Raw genomic sequence first — 12,756 nt, forward strand, 5'->3', positions numbered from 1 at the left:
TTCAGATACACCTGCAATGTAAATACAAGAAACCTGGCCTGGCGCGAAACAAGCTAGAGTACTTCCTCCTGATGAGAGAGCAGCAGTGAGAGAGAGCAGCAGTGGCGTAGGAGGTTAAGAGCTCGTTTATCTAATCTGGAGGAACCGGGTTTGATTCCCAGCTCTGCCGCCTGAGCTGTGGAGGCTTATCTGGGGAATTGAGATTAGCCTGTACACTCCCACACATGCCAGCTGGGTGACCTTGGGCTAGTCACAGCTTCTCGGAGCTCTCTCAGCCCCACCTACCTCACAGGGTGTTTGTTGTGAGGGGGGAAGGGCAAGGAGATTGTAAGCCCCTTTGAGTCTCCTGCAGGAGAGAAAGGAGGGATATAAATCCAAACTCTTCTTCCTTCACAAAATGGGCAGCCATGCGAACAGAAAAACCAGGATAAAACAGACCCGGATTGCAAGAAACCGGCTGTAACCAGGTATGATTGTGCAATGCAGAAGTGGCCATGGTGTGCTTTTGTCCCAGTGCTGAGGCAGCTCAGGAGGATACTACAGTTGATAATATGAAAGCCACTGAGAGATCCAGCACAATTAACAAGGTCACTTTCCCCCTGTTGATGTGTCATGGCCCAGCCAGGCTCAGCTGAGTCCAGGGATTTGGAGGACTCTTCAGATGAGGAGCCAGATGGTGGCATGGTGCTCCAGCCCCCAGCTGGCAGCAGAGAAGCTGCAGGAGAAGATGGCATCTGTGGGGTCAGACCCAGAGACACAACTGGAAACCAGCACAAAGGCTGTGGGTTTGGACTCTGAGCCATAGCCAGGGACCGGCTGAGAAGCTCCTCAGCCTCCTGGTGCGATGCCAGCCACAGGGAACCCGGTTTGCTTTCCCTCTCATCCCTCAAGTGCAGGAAAAGGCTGCATAGTGACCTGCAGGACAGGAGGCATTGCACGCTCTTGGCAGCCCTGCACCACCCCAGCCTCAACAGTAAAGAGAAGTGTTTGCAGGAGCAGGGCTGATGCAACAGCCAGGTGCAGGCTATCCTCAGCTGTCTGGGCAAGGTCCTGTTAAAAGAGGCAGGGAAACAGAAGACTGTGTGGAAGCAATGAGCCTATTTGTCACTGCCCTGCCGGTGTGTGTGAGTGTGTGCTGTCCCTTTGTTCTGATATTGGCCACAGTGACTCCTGGTTTCATGTCAGTTGTGTTACCCTGTTTGGATTTGATAGTCTTGAGAGAGGACTGACTATAGTATTCTGTGTGTGTAACACTAGTTCCCAATAGAGGTCATCAATCAAGGTAACCAAAGCAGTATCTATTCCAAAACCTGGTTTGAAGCTAGATTGAAACGGGTTCAGAAAATCAGCCTCTTCCAAGAACTCCTGGAGATGAGAAGCAACAACCCACTTTAGCACCTTGACCAAGAATGGAAAATTGGAGACTGGCCCAAACTCTTCCATCATAGTGGTGTTTTCCCCCCCAAACAGGTATCATTAGTGCCTCCTTGAGTATGAGCAGCACAAAACCAGCTATCAAGGAAGTATTTACTGTTCTCCATACCCACTCAGCCAGCCTCCTGTGGCAGCTTTTATCAGATAGTAAAGGCGAGGGTCAAGAACACAGGCCTCACCTGTTCAAGGATCATGTCCCCATTCTCAAGATCCACAAGCTAAAAAGCATCCATATACACTGGACTAGCAGATGCCAAAGGTAAATCATCCATGACAGCATCTAACCCTAAGTGGATCTGGGCAATTTTTGTCTGAAACATAAATGGCAAAATGATTGCAGCTGGCCATCATGTGGTCAGAGTCAAAACTAAGGGGTATAATATAAAAGTATCCAAGACACACAAAACAACTCAACTGGACAATTGTGTGCAGATGCAATATTGGCAGAAAATATATTTGTATTATAAATATAAATACAAATTTGTATTATAAATACAAGTAAACTTTCTGACTGTCAGGGCTGTTTGACAGTGGCATTCACTGCCTCGGAGAGCGGTGGAGTCTCCTTCTTTGGAGGTTTTTAAGCAGAGGCTGGATGAACATATGTCGGGAGTGCTTTGATTGTGTGTTCCTGCATGGCAGGCGGTTGGACTTGATGGCCCTTGTGGTCTCTTCCAACTCTATGATTCTATGAAATACTTTATAAGGTATCAGAGATTTGTTCCTGCTTTAATATGTTCCAAAAGACTAAAGGTGGAAGAATAAGAATGGGGATTCGTAAGCCAGGCTGCACTGCCTTCCCTGTTCTCCTTGCCCCCTCCTTCTCACTTACGAGGCAAAATGGATGCCAGCCCACAGATAAGTAGAAAACTAAGCAAACTACACTTATCCAAACATTGTTGCTGTTTGCTTGTTAACTATTAGATAGTAATGCTTGCACATGTTTAAAAATGATACGTAAGGAAGCAGCTGCATGACCTCTCAAAACAGCAATGATCAAATCCAAGCCTACTATATATAACATGCAAGCTTTTTTACACAACATCTCATAGCTCAATCAGAAATCATCCACCAATCAGACCTGCAAAGGGTTTAATGCGAGCTGAAACTCACAAAAGTGTAGACCTAGAGCAGTGATGGCAAACCTTTTTGAGACCGAGTGCCCAAATTGCAACCCAAAACCCACTTATTTATCACAAAGTGCCAACACGGCAATTTAACCTGAATACTGAGGTTTTAGTTTAGGAAAAATGGTTGGCGCCGAGGCATGCGTTACTCAGGAGTAAGCTTGGTGAAGCAACTGTGCAACACTCCAAATGGGTGAATCACGATCCTAGGAGGGTTTACTCAGAAGCAAGCCCCATTGCCAGCAACCGAGCTTACTCCCAGGTAAAGGATCATGCCCAGGCCAGCCAAGATGTGTGTGTGTGTGTGTGGGGGGGTGATTTTCCACCCCCCTCCCACATGATGAACTCTGTGCGCAAGTGCCCACAGAGAGGGCTCTGAGTGCCATCTCTGGCACCCGTGCCATAGGTTCGCCACCACTGACCTAGAGTGTGGTTTACAAGGTGGGGCTTTACACCAAAATACATGCAGTTTAAAAAAGAGTAAGGACTGGTTGGAGGCTGTAATTTGTCACTGATTTTTATCAACTCGCACAAGTGCAGCGCCAACGTGAACAAAGTTTATGGAGCACTATGGCAGACTTCTCGGGGACTAAAAGCTCCAAAGCACACTCCTCACTTGGGAAGGTACCGCTTACAACTGTCAAGACTGAGTATGTAGCAAATGTTGAGCATGTGCAGATTTCTTTTCAACCTCAACAGCAAAACCCAGCCAACCATTACAAAGGCGGCATTATAGGAAACATAATTTCCTGGAGAGACAGGGTGCCTTACACATTAACTTGACTTGTGACCTCTCCCGTTTTAGAAATTTTCACCTGTCCTGCACGGAAGTCAGGGAGTAGCCTATTCCTAGATAGTCACATGCAGAGGTGGCACATGCAGATTTTGCTTGGCAGCATACTAGACAGCAGCACCCCTCCCCCACCTCCCAAGAAACAGAACATTTGTGCGCAAGCACATGAGTATAAAATAAATGTGTACACTGAAATGCTTTCCGAGCAGGAAGTTCGCAACGTGTGAACAGCCTTAAGCTGCAATCGCCTACAAGCACATGTGCACAATTTATACAGGGCGCGCGGGGGGGGGGGGAGGGTAGGGTAGCCTTGCAAGGCAGCTCCCCAAGCGCTTTTGAGACCCCTTTCAAAAAATGCCCCGACGTCATTGATTTGAAGTCGACGACAGAGAAGGCCAAGGGAACTCACAAACTATCAGCAGAGAACGAGTAAACAACAAAAGGAAAAACACGTCCCCGAAAACACGCACAGTCGGAGTCAAAATAGCTTTCGGGGACAACCTTCTCACCGCACCCCCCCCCCTCCCTCAGCCCGAAGCATCTCCCTTCGACCCCAGCTGACCGTAAACCTGACAGTCTCCCCCACCCCCCACGTCCCCCCTCGTGCACTTTACCGTCTGTCACCGTCACATCGGCGTCCTCCTCCCGCGGCTGCACCTCCAGCTGGAAAGCCTTCTGACTGGGGATGGAGGGATGCAGCCCCTCCAGGAGCTGATCCTCGCTGAGGAAAAGCAGCTTGACGCTGCACTGCAAGAGCCGAGGCGATGGAGAAGCCATGGAGTCCTCCTGCCCCAGCTAAGCAGCCGCGCACAGCTCAGGCCGCTGGAGAGGCTGGGTCCTGAAGGCGGCGGCGGCGGCGGCGGCGGCGGCTCCTCCTCCGGGCTCCTCGCCCCTCGCGCGATCACCTAAGGAAAGAATACGCCGAGAAGCAAAACGGCGGAGAGCCTGGGGACGACGCGCGCTGGCTGGCCTTCCCTGATAAACAAGCGCCCCATCTGAGACGCCTCCTCGCTCTCGCTGGCATTTGCAGCAAACCAGGCTCTTCCTCACCCCTCCTCCTCCTCCTCCTCTGCAAAAATCCCTTCAGTTTGTAGACATACCACCCAGGGTACGTAAACCGCCTGTGTCTGCAGGACCTACTGTTAGCGTTGTATGGAGTGCCACCTGTCGGTCACGTTTGGAAGTGCTCCTGCTTTTTGCAGGAGCCCCGAAATTGACACGAGCAGAAGTGCGTCCGGGTATTTTTATCTTCCTGGTTGGTCACCTATGCACTCGCTCACCAGATCTCTCCACACCACAGCCATTTGGGACAGTTATTATAATGGCCTGCCATCAGTGTTGGCTATGCTTGGCAGGAAGGTAGCTATAATTAGGGTTGTCAATATTTGTTTTCCTCTTTGCTTTTATAACTGCCTGACAGACAGAAATGAAGCAGATGAAGTTTTCCCTAGGGTAGAGAAGTGATAAGCAGGGCTGACCTTTTTGAATGTCTGTGGAGTGTGTGTCATGTTTTAAAAGGCACTTTAACTACCAGTAGGTATTCTTTAGAGAAGCAGATCTGATTTAAAATGCCTGTTACCTCTACCTTATTTTGAAGACCCAGAACAGGCAATTTAAGGAAAAGTAAGGAGATAAAAATAAACTTTAAAAAGTCGTAAAACAGCAGCTAAATCCAAGACATTAGTATTCTAATCAACTGCTTAGAGAATCTTCCTATGGAAAAGCTTTGAGTACATCTTTCCTAATTTTTTGGTTGTTCCATCATCCTCTCAACTTAATCTGGGGATAACAGAGTCTTTTTTCAGCTGCCATATATAGCCAATGCTAGATATATTTCAAATATACTTAAATTGTAGATAAAACTTGCAGTTTAACTAGTTTTTCCAAGATTGCTTCCTTACAATTAAAAAACTATGACAAAGGCGGCCCAGGAATAAATCATCTGCTTAAGCAACTAACAGTATAAACCAGTGACATTCAGTGGCTTGGGAGTCATATGTGATTCTTTAATGTGCCGCATGTAGCTCATCTGAGTGCTGTTTTTCATTGTGACACCTGCTTTCAAACAAAACTATTCTCCTCTACAGCTTGTGGCTGGTAGATGGTTCACACCTTGAAACAGTTGTTGCCATAGGAAATGGAGGATAGATAAGATGTAAGCTTCAGGCTTCATGCAAGGGATGGAAGTAAAGCACCCATCCTCTCCAAATATCCCTCGCCCCTTCCCTTGTTTACAGCCTTTGCACTATCATCCCTAGGGATGTGGGCAGTTGTCAGAAGAGAGAGAAGCTGGAGAGCAGGGCAAGAGTACAACCTCCACCACCACTACCACCCACAGTAGCCACCCTGGAAAAAAAGCAGAGTTGGCCACAGTTGGATAACCCTTTCTCCACCCAGCCCAGTTTGCTGCCTCCTCCCCAGAGTACTTAACAGTCTCACCGTCTCACCCGAGGCCTGCTGTTTTTTCATCCAAAGGGAGAAAGGCAAAGAAGGCGAAGGCCTTCCCTCTCACTCCAGATACCACCTTATGGCCGAGGGAGGTTGGCACAAGCTCAGTTTTCCCCATTGTGGGGAGTGCCCAGCCAGTGGGGCGGAGTTCAGCAGGTTTGCAACTACTTGACCCAGAACCGGTTGTTAAAATGGTGCTTGTAGGCAAACAACCGGTTGTTAAGAATTATTTGAATCCCCCACCACTGGGGCCCAACCCTATATGTTCAGAAGTAATGTGGTAGTTTAAATGCGTTATTGTTACTAACATTAATTGTATCTTATAGTACCGTGGGTGTTTGGGGTGGAGCATGGGCTACACACAGTAATAATAGCGTTCTTTTTGACTGGTAAGGTAAATTTGTAGCCTCTGAGAGCCTACAGAGTGGGGGTACCACAGATATAAAGTATTAATTATATCATCACAAGCCAGTAACCTACAAGAGAAAAAAAAAAAAAAATAAAGCTAACTAAAGGGGCAAGAGGGCCCCCCAATCTCATGCTCCTCAGCAGTCTACCAAATGTCTGAATAAACAAAAAACATGACTAGATGAACGGCGATTGTTGCTTAGGGAGAGTTTTAAGTCCAGGTGCCAGCGCAGAACAGGCCCTGGCCTCCAAAATCCCCACCGAAGATGAGTGCCTGCAGAACCAAGGTCTATATAGAGAAGATATAAAACTTTATGCGAAGGGAGCAAGTAGTCCTTAAAAAATCCTGGTCCCAAATCACTTTTAGGCCTTTACAATAAATGTGTTCAGTGCTTTGAATTATACCTTGCAAGCAATCATTAACACATACAGTTCTTTCAGAACTGAAGAGATATGCAAGACAACATGAAGAGTCAGCAGCAGTGCTGGATTTTCTACCAAAATAAAGCTACTGGATTGTCTTCAAAGTGAGCCCTGATGTAGAGCAATACTGCAATAGTCCAATGTGAACAGATCAGAGCACTTAGAACATCTACAACATCCGCACAGTCACCTCAATACTTGTGAATTGCCCTTGTGAAATATTTTGTTGTGGTGGTAAAAAATAAGTTGACTGGCTACATTGGTGAGGGGCTGCTCATAAGATTATTAAGTGTGTTTTACATTGTTGTAATACTCATGGCTAGTTTTTTTAAATAGTATAAACAGCAAATGACTTTTATGGTGTTTTATGCTTTTTATTGTATTTTATGTAAGCTTGCTTTGAGAAGACAATCTAGAGAGGCAGTGGTAGAAATTTTTTCTAAATAAACACATGACTTGTGAAAGGCACGTGAAAAAGCCGTATATCTATTATGGAATAATCTCAAATAATATTTTTTCTTTTTCTTTTGATTTAAATATAGGTAAAAAATTACAGAACAGATAAAAAGAATATGGAATCAAAATCATAGTTACAATTAGTTCTAAAGAATAAGAGAGAGAAAACAAAAATTATAGGACATAATATTATATAAAATTATATTTTTTTCTTAGAGCACTATTGGAGTGTAACACTATAACCCCAAGTCTGTTTAGTAGCGTCCCAGTTCTGCAAATATTAGTAAGGAAATATATTATTACTACTCTTTGGAACAAAGATTTTCAGCACGAAAGGACACTTTGCCCCCCGCCCCTATAAAATGTTTCCAATAATAAAGCTGAATTGCGGGCAGAAAAATATTTCATGTTATTTCTACATTAACTTTCCCCCAATAGGGAACCCAAAGTGGTTTATATTGTTCCCTTCTCCACCATTAACCTACCTCACGACAATCCTGTAAGGTAGATTAGGCCTGAGGAAGTGGCTTCAACTGGCCCAGCAAAGTTCCATAGTGGGAGATTCAGACCTGAGTCCCCCAGATCCCAGTTCAGTTGTCATCCACCTATGAGATCTTCCAAAGCCGGAACTATTGTTCAGATTTCAAATCAGCCCAATAAGAAGAAACCAATTAATTTAGATTTTTTTTTTTTTCTTAATTTGCTTGTAACCCTCGAGACCAGTGTTCCCGTTTGCTTGTAAATTTTTTTCTTTTCTTTAATTGTAGCAACATAATTCCTCAGTTAAGTCACTGTTACATTTTTAAAATAGCATTTCAGCTTAAAGCAACCCCCCCCCCCCAAATTCTAAAACTGACAGTACTACCTTTCTATGGCCACAAGTGTCACTGACACTATTAATAATAATATTGGGGAACCCTACCAAGGTGTATAACTTCATCTGTTACCATCATGTTGTTTTTTCAGAATTGTTGTGAGAGGCATTTCTGGTCTTCTTCTTATAAATGATGAATGAATGCACTTTGGTTCAATTCTTGGTGGTGATGCATTTTACTGTGTGGAATTGCACCACCTGCAAACAATTGTGAAAGTGGATTGAAAGTGCATTATTCTGCATAATAGTGAAGGCCTCTGTGATGCAGCCCTAATGTGGTGAGATGGGTTAAGATGTGTTGCAGTGAAGCCAGTTTAGACTCTGCCAAGAGAATAAACTCTTAGCAAAGTCATTCATGCCATGATAGTCACAACCGAGACACTCCAATTCAGGGAACCAATGCCTCAAGGATCGATAGGTAAGGGGAGTTTCCTTGGAGTTCAACCCCCCCATTACATGTCCTGAAGTCTCACCGCTTGTGGTTTTTTTTTGGTATTTTAGTGTTTTTCAGTTTCGGCCCGTAGAGGAGCTTTTAGTGTTTAGGCTAGCAGCACCAAACCTTCAGGGATGTTCGGGAGACTCTCCTGATGATACTATCCAGGTTTGGTGAGGGTTTGAAGTTCAGGGGTCCAAAGCTGCTGACCTCTCCACATGGAAAAGCTCCCATCCCTCATTGTTTCCAATGGGAGCTAATAGAAGATGGGGTTACACCCTTGAGGAGTCCATAATCCTTGCAACTCTGAACCAAAACTTCACGCTAAACCTGGGTGGTATCCCCTAAAGATATGTCCTGAATTTTTTGTGCTGCCAGCTTAACAACTGCACCCCTGATAGTAGGAACTCCCTCAAATTTCCCCCTGATTCTCCTTTTTTAAACCCACCCTTCAGCATGAATTTAAAAGGAAGAATCTGAGGGTCCCTAGTTTAAACAATGCAAGTGATGCTGCTGTTTTTTCAGGGTGGGGGATAATCCACCCTGAAATGGCATCACTTTCAATGCTGTTTTAACTAGGAATCCGTGATCACCCCCCCCCTTTAAGGTGACTTAAAAGGAGAATTTGTGGTCTCTAGTTTAAACACCATTGAAAGTGATGCAGTTTAAGGCCACACTCCAGCATCACACGCTACCCATCCCTCCGCAAAACTCAGATTTTGCACTAGGCTCCATTTTCAGAGCGGAGGGCAGAAGAGGCTGCCGGCTGGGAGTCAGCAGGTCAGGGCAGGGGAGGGCAGGGCAGGTCTGTTGTCCCCAGCCTTGGAGCCGCTTTTATAAGCTTGGTAGGGCAGGGGGAGGAACTCGGGAGGCGTTAGGCCATGCCCCAGGGGCCGAGGGTGCACCCTGCCCCCAGTCCCCATGTAACGTTCCATACTACGTCCTTGCAAAGGAGCCCACATTAGCCAAAGAGAATGAGAGAATCCCACCAGGGATGGAAGGCAAAAGAATCCTGAAGATTTAGCTAAGGAACAGCAGAAGTTGTGAAAGATGACACAAGTTCATCATGGTCAATGGCAGTGACACTTCCAGAGCCAACCCTGCTGAAGTGCTCTGCCAGAAGAAGGGTAATAGTAAACCACTTGATAATCTCTTACCTTAGAAAGTCATATGATGAGAGACAATCTAGTGAAAAAAAAGATATACACTGTTGCAGAAAGGCCACCCAGGTTGGATAGCATCTCAACTAGCTACTGGGAAAGAGCAGAGCACAAGTACAAGTAGTAAACTGGATTAAACCAAAAAGAATGTTCAGTTGCAGATTTGAATGAATGCAAAACTAAAGCCAAAGCTGTTCAACACATATAACAGGTCATAGAAGGTGAAAAATATATTAAAAAAAATTGCAATCCCCAGTGGCGTGTACTAAAGGAATCCGATTCCAAAAATTATGGTATTTTACTCAGGAAATGACCAATACAGCAGAAACCGAGCCGGTTTCAACAAAGTGAGATGAAAATGTATCGCAGAGTCATCAGATTATAAAGCCCCGACTAAATTACATCAATCAGATCCCCTTTGGCGCGGAAAGTCTATTAGTATAGCCAGTATTATCCAAAGTTTTCGCGTCCCAAAACCAGATGTTGATGAGAGAAGAGCTGGTTTTCAATACAATTGCCAGGAAGAAAATGATCTGTGCACAAGATGCACACCTCTTTATTTTGATTCCCTGACATGGGAGTCATATGTGATTCTTTAATGTGCCGCATGTAGCTCATCTGAGTGCTGTTTTTCATTGTGACACCTGCTTTCAAACAAAACTATTCTCCTCTACAGCTTGTGGCTGGTAGATGGTTCACACCTTGAAACAGTTGTTGCCATAGGAAATGGAGGATAGATAAGATGTAAGCTTCAGGCTTCATGCAAGGGATGGAAGTAAAGCACCCATCCTCTCCAAATATCCCTCGCCCCTCCCCTTGTTTACAGCCTTTGCACTATCATCCTAGGATGTGGGCAGTTGTCAGGAAGAGAGAAAGCTGGCAGCAGGCAAGAGTACAACCTCCACCACTACCACCACAGTAGCCACCCTGGAAAAAAGCAAGTTGGCCACAGTTGGATACCCTTTCTCCATGGCCAGTTTGCTCTCCTCCCAGAGCCTTAACAGTCTCACCGTCTCACCCGAGCTGCTGTTTTTCATCCAAAGGAGAAAGTAAGAAGGCGAAGGCCTTCCCCTCACTCCAGATACACTATGGCCGAGGGCTAGCTCAGTTTCCCCATTGTGGGGAGGCCCAACCAGTGGCGGGATTCAGCAGGTTTGCACCACTTCGGCAGAACCGGTTGTTAAAATGGTGCTTGTAAACAACCGGTTGTTAAATTATTTGAATCCCACCAGTGGGCCCAACCCTATATGTTCAGAAGTAATGTGGTAGTTTAAATGGTTATTGTTACACATTAATTGTATCTTATAGTACTGTGTGGGTGTTTGGGGTGGAGCATGGGCTACACACAGTAATAATAAGGTTCTTTTGACTGGTGGTAATTGTGTTTGTAGTTCTCTGAGAGCCACAGAGTGGGTACCACAGATATAAAGTATTAATTATATCATCACAAGCCAGTAACCTACAGAGAAAAAAAAATAAAGCTAACTAAAGGGGCAAGAGGGAAGCCCCAATCTCATGCTCCTCAGAAATCTACCAAATGTCTGAATAAACAGAAAACATGACTAGATGCCGAACGGTGTTGTAGGGAGAGAGTTTTAAGTCCAGGTGCCAGCGCAGAACAGGCCCTGGCCTCCAAATCCCTCACCTCTGAAGATGAGTGCCTGCAGAACAAGGTCTATATAGAAGATATAAACTTTATGAAGGGAGCAAGTAGTCCTTTAAAATCCTGGTCCCAAATCATTTAGGCCTTACAATAAATGTTCAGTGCTTTGAATTATACCTTGCAAGCAAATTGGAACACATACAGTTCTTTCAGAACTGAAGAGATATGCAAGACAACATGAAAGTCAGCAGCAGTGCTGGATTTTCTACCAAATAAAGCTACTGGATTGTCTTCAAAGTGAGCCCCATGTAGAGCACATTGCAATAGTCCAATGTGAGTGAGATCAGAGCACTTAGAACATCTACAACATCTGCACAGTCACCAATACTTGTGAATGGTTCTTGTGAAATATTTGTTGTGGTGGTAAAAAAATAAGTTGACTGCTACATTGGTGAGGGGCTGTTTTATAAGATTATTATGTGTTTTACATTGTTGTAATACTCTGGCTAGGTTTTAAATAGTATAAATTGTTAATGACTTTTATGGTGTTTTATGTTTTTATTGTATTTGTAAGCTGCTTTGAGAAGACAATCTAGAGAGGCAGTGTAGAAATTTTCTAAATAAATGATGATGACTTCAGAAAGGCACGTGAAAAGCGATATCTATTATGGAATAATCTCAAATAATATTTTTCTTTTTTCTTTTGATTTAAATATAGGTAAAAATTACAGAACAGATAAAAAAGAATATGGAATCAAAATCATAGTTACAATTAGTTCTAAAGAATAAGAGAGAAAACAAAATTATAGACATAATATTATATAAAATTATATTTTTCTTAGAGCACTATTGAGTGTAACACTATAACTCAAGTCTGTTGTAAGGTCCCAGTTCTGCAAATATTAGTAAGGAAATATATTACACATTTTTGGAACAAAGATTTTCAAAAGATGAAAGGATACTTTGCCCCCTGCCCTATAAAATGTTTCCACACAGTTGAATTGGTAAGTAGAAAATATTTATGTTATTTCTACACTAACTTTTCCCCCAATAGGAACCCAAAGTGGTTTATATTGTTCCCTTCTCCACCATTAACCTACCTCACGACAATCCTGTAAGGTAGATTAGGCTGAGAGTGACTGGCCCAGCAAAGTTCCAGTGGAGATTCAGACCTGAGTCCCCCAGATCCTAGTTCAGTTATCACCTATGAGATCTTCCGAAAGCCGGGAACTATTGTTCAGATTTCAAATCAGCAATAAACCACTAATTTAGATTTTTTTTCTAATTTGTAACCTCGAACCAGTTCCTGCTTGCTTGTAAATTTTTTTCTTTTCTTTAATTGTAGCAACATAATTCCTCAGTTGGTGTCACTGTTACATTTTAAAATAGCATTTCAGCTAGCAACCCCCCCCCCCCCAAATTCTAAAACTGGATTTAAAATTACCTTTCAGGCCACAAGGGCTACTGACACTATTAATACACACATTAGAACCCACCAAGGTGTATAACGCCTTATCTGTTACTATCAAGGAAGTGTTTTTCTGGTGTTGTAGAAAGGCACACTCTGGCCCCTTCCATACATGCAGAATAATGCACT

At 44.1% G+C, this 12,756-nt stretch overlaps 1 protein-coding gene across 2 annotated transcripts in view; it reads right to left on the minus strand.

The window, feature by feature from the left end:
* Positions 1-4,473, minus strand: part of LOC125436461 (histone-arginine methyltransferase CARM1-like) — a 73,809-nt gene extending 69,336 nt beyond the window's left edge. The window contains exon 1 of one of the 2 annotated variants that reach the window (XM_048503472.1): positions 3,969-4,473. In XM_048503472.1, the coding sequence (XP_048359429.1) occupies positions 3,969-4,131 (163 nt within the window). In that variant the 5' untranslated portion in view covers positions 4,132-4,473. The remainder of the gene's footprint in view (positions 1-3,968) is intronic. The other variant, XM_048503471.1, reaches the window with a different exon arrangement.
* Positions 4,474-12,756: the final 8,283 nt, after the last annotated feature.

Source organism: Sphaerodactylus townsendi, linkage group LG07, assembly GCF_021028975.2.
Source record: "Sphaerodactylus townsendi isolate TG3544 linkage group LG07, MPM_Stown_v2.3, whole genome shotgun sequence".
Classification (NCBI taxonomy): domain Eukaryota; kingdom Metazoa; phylum Chordata; class Lepidosauria; order Squamata; family Sphaerodactylidae; genus Sphaerodactylus; species Sphaerodactylus townsendi.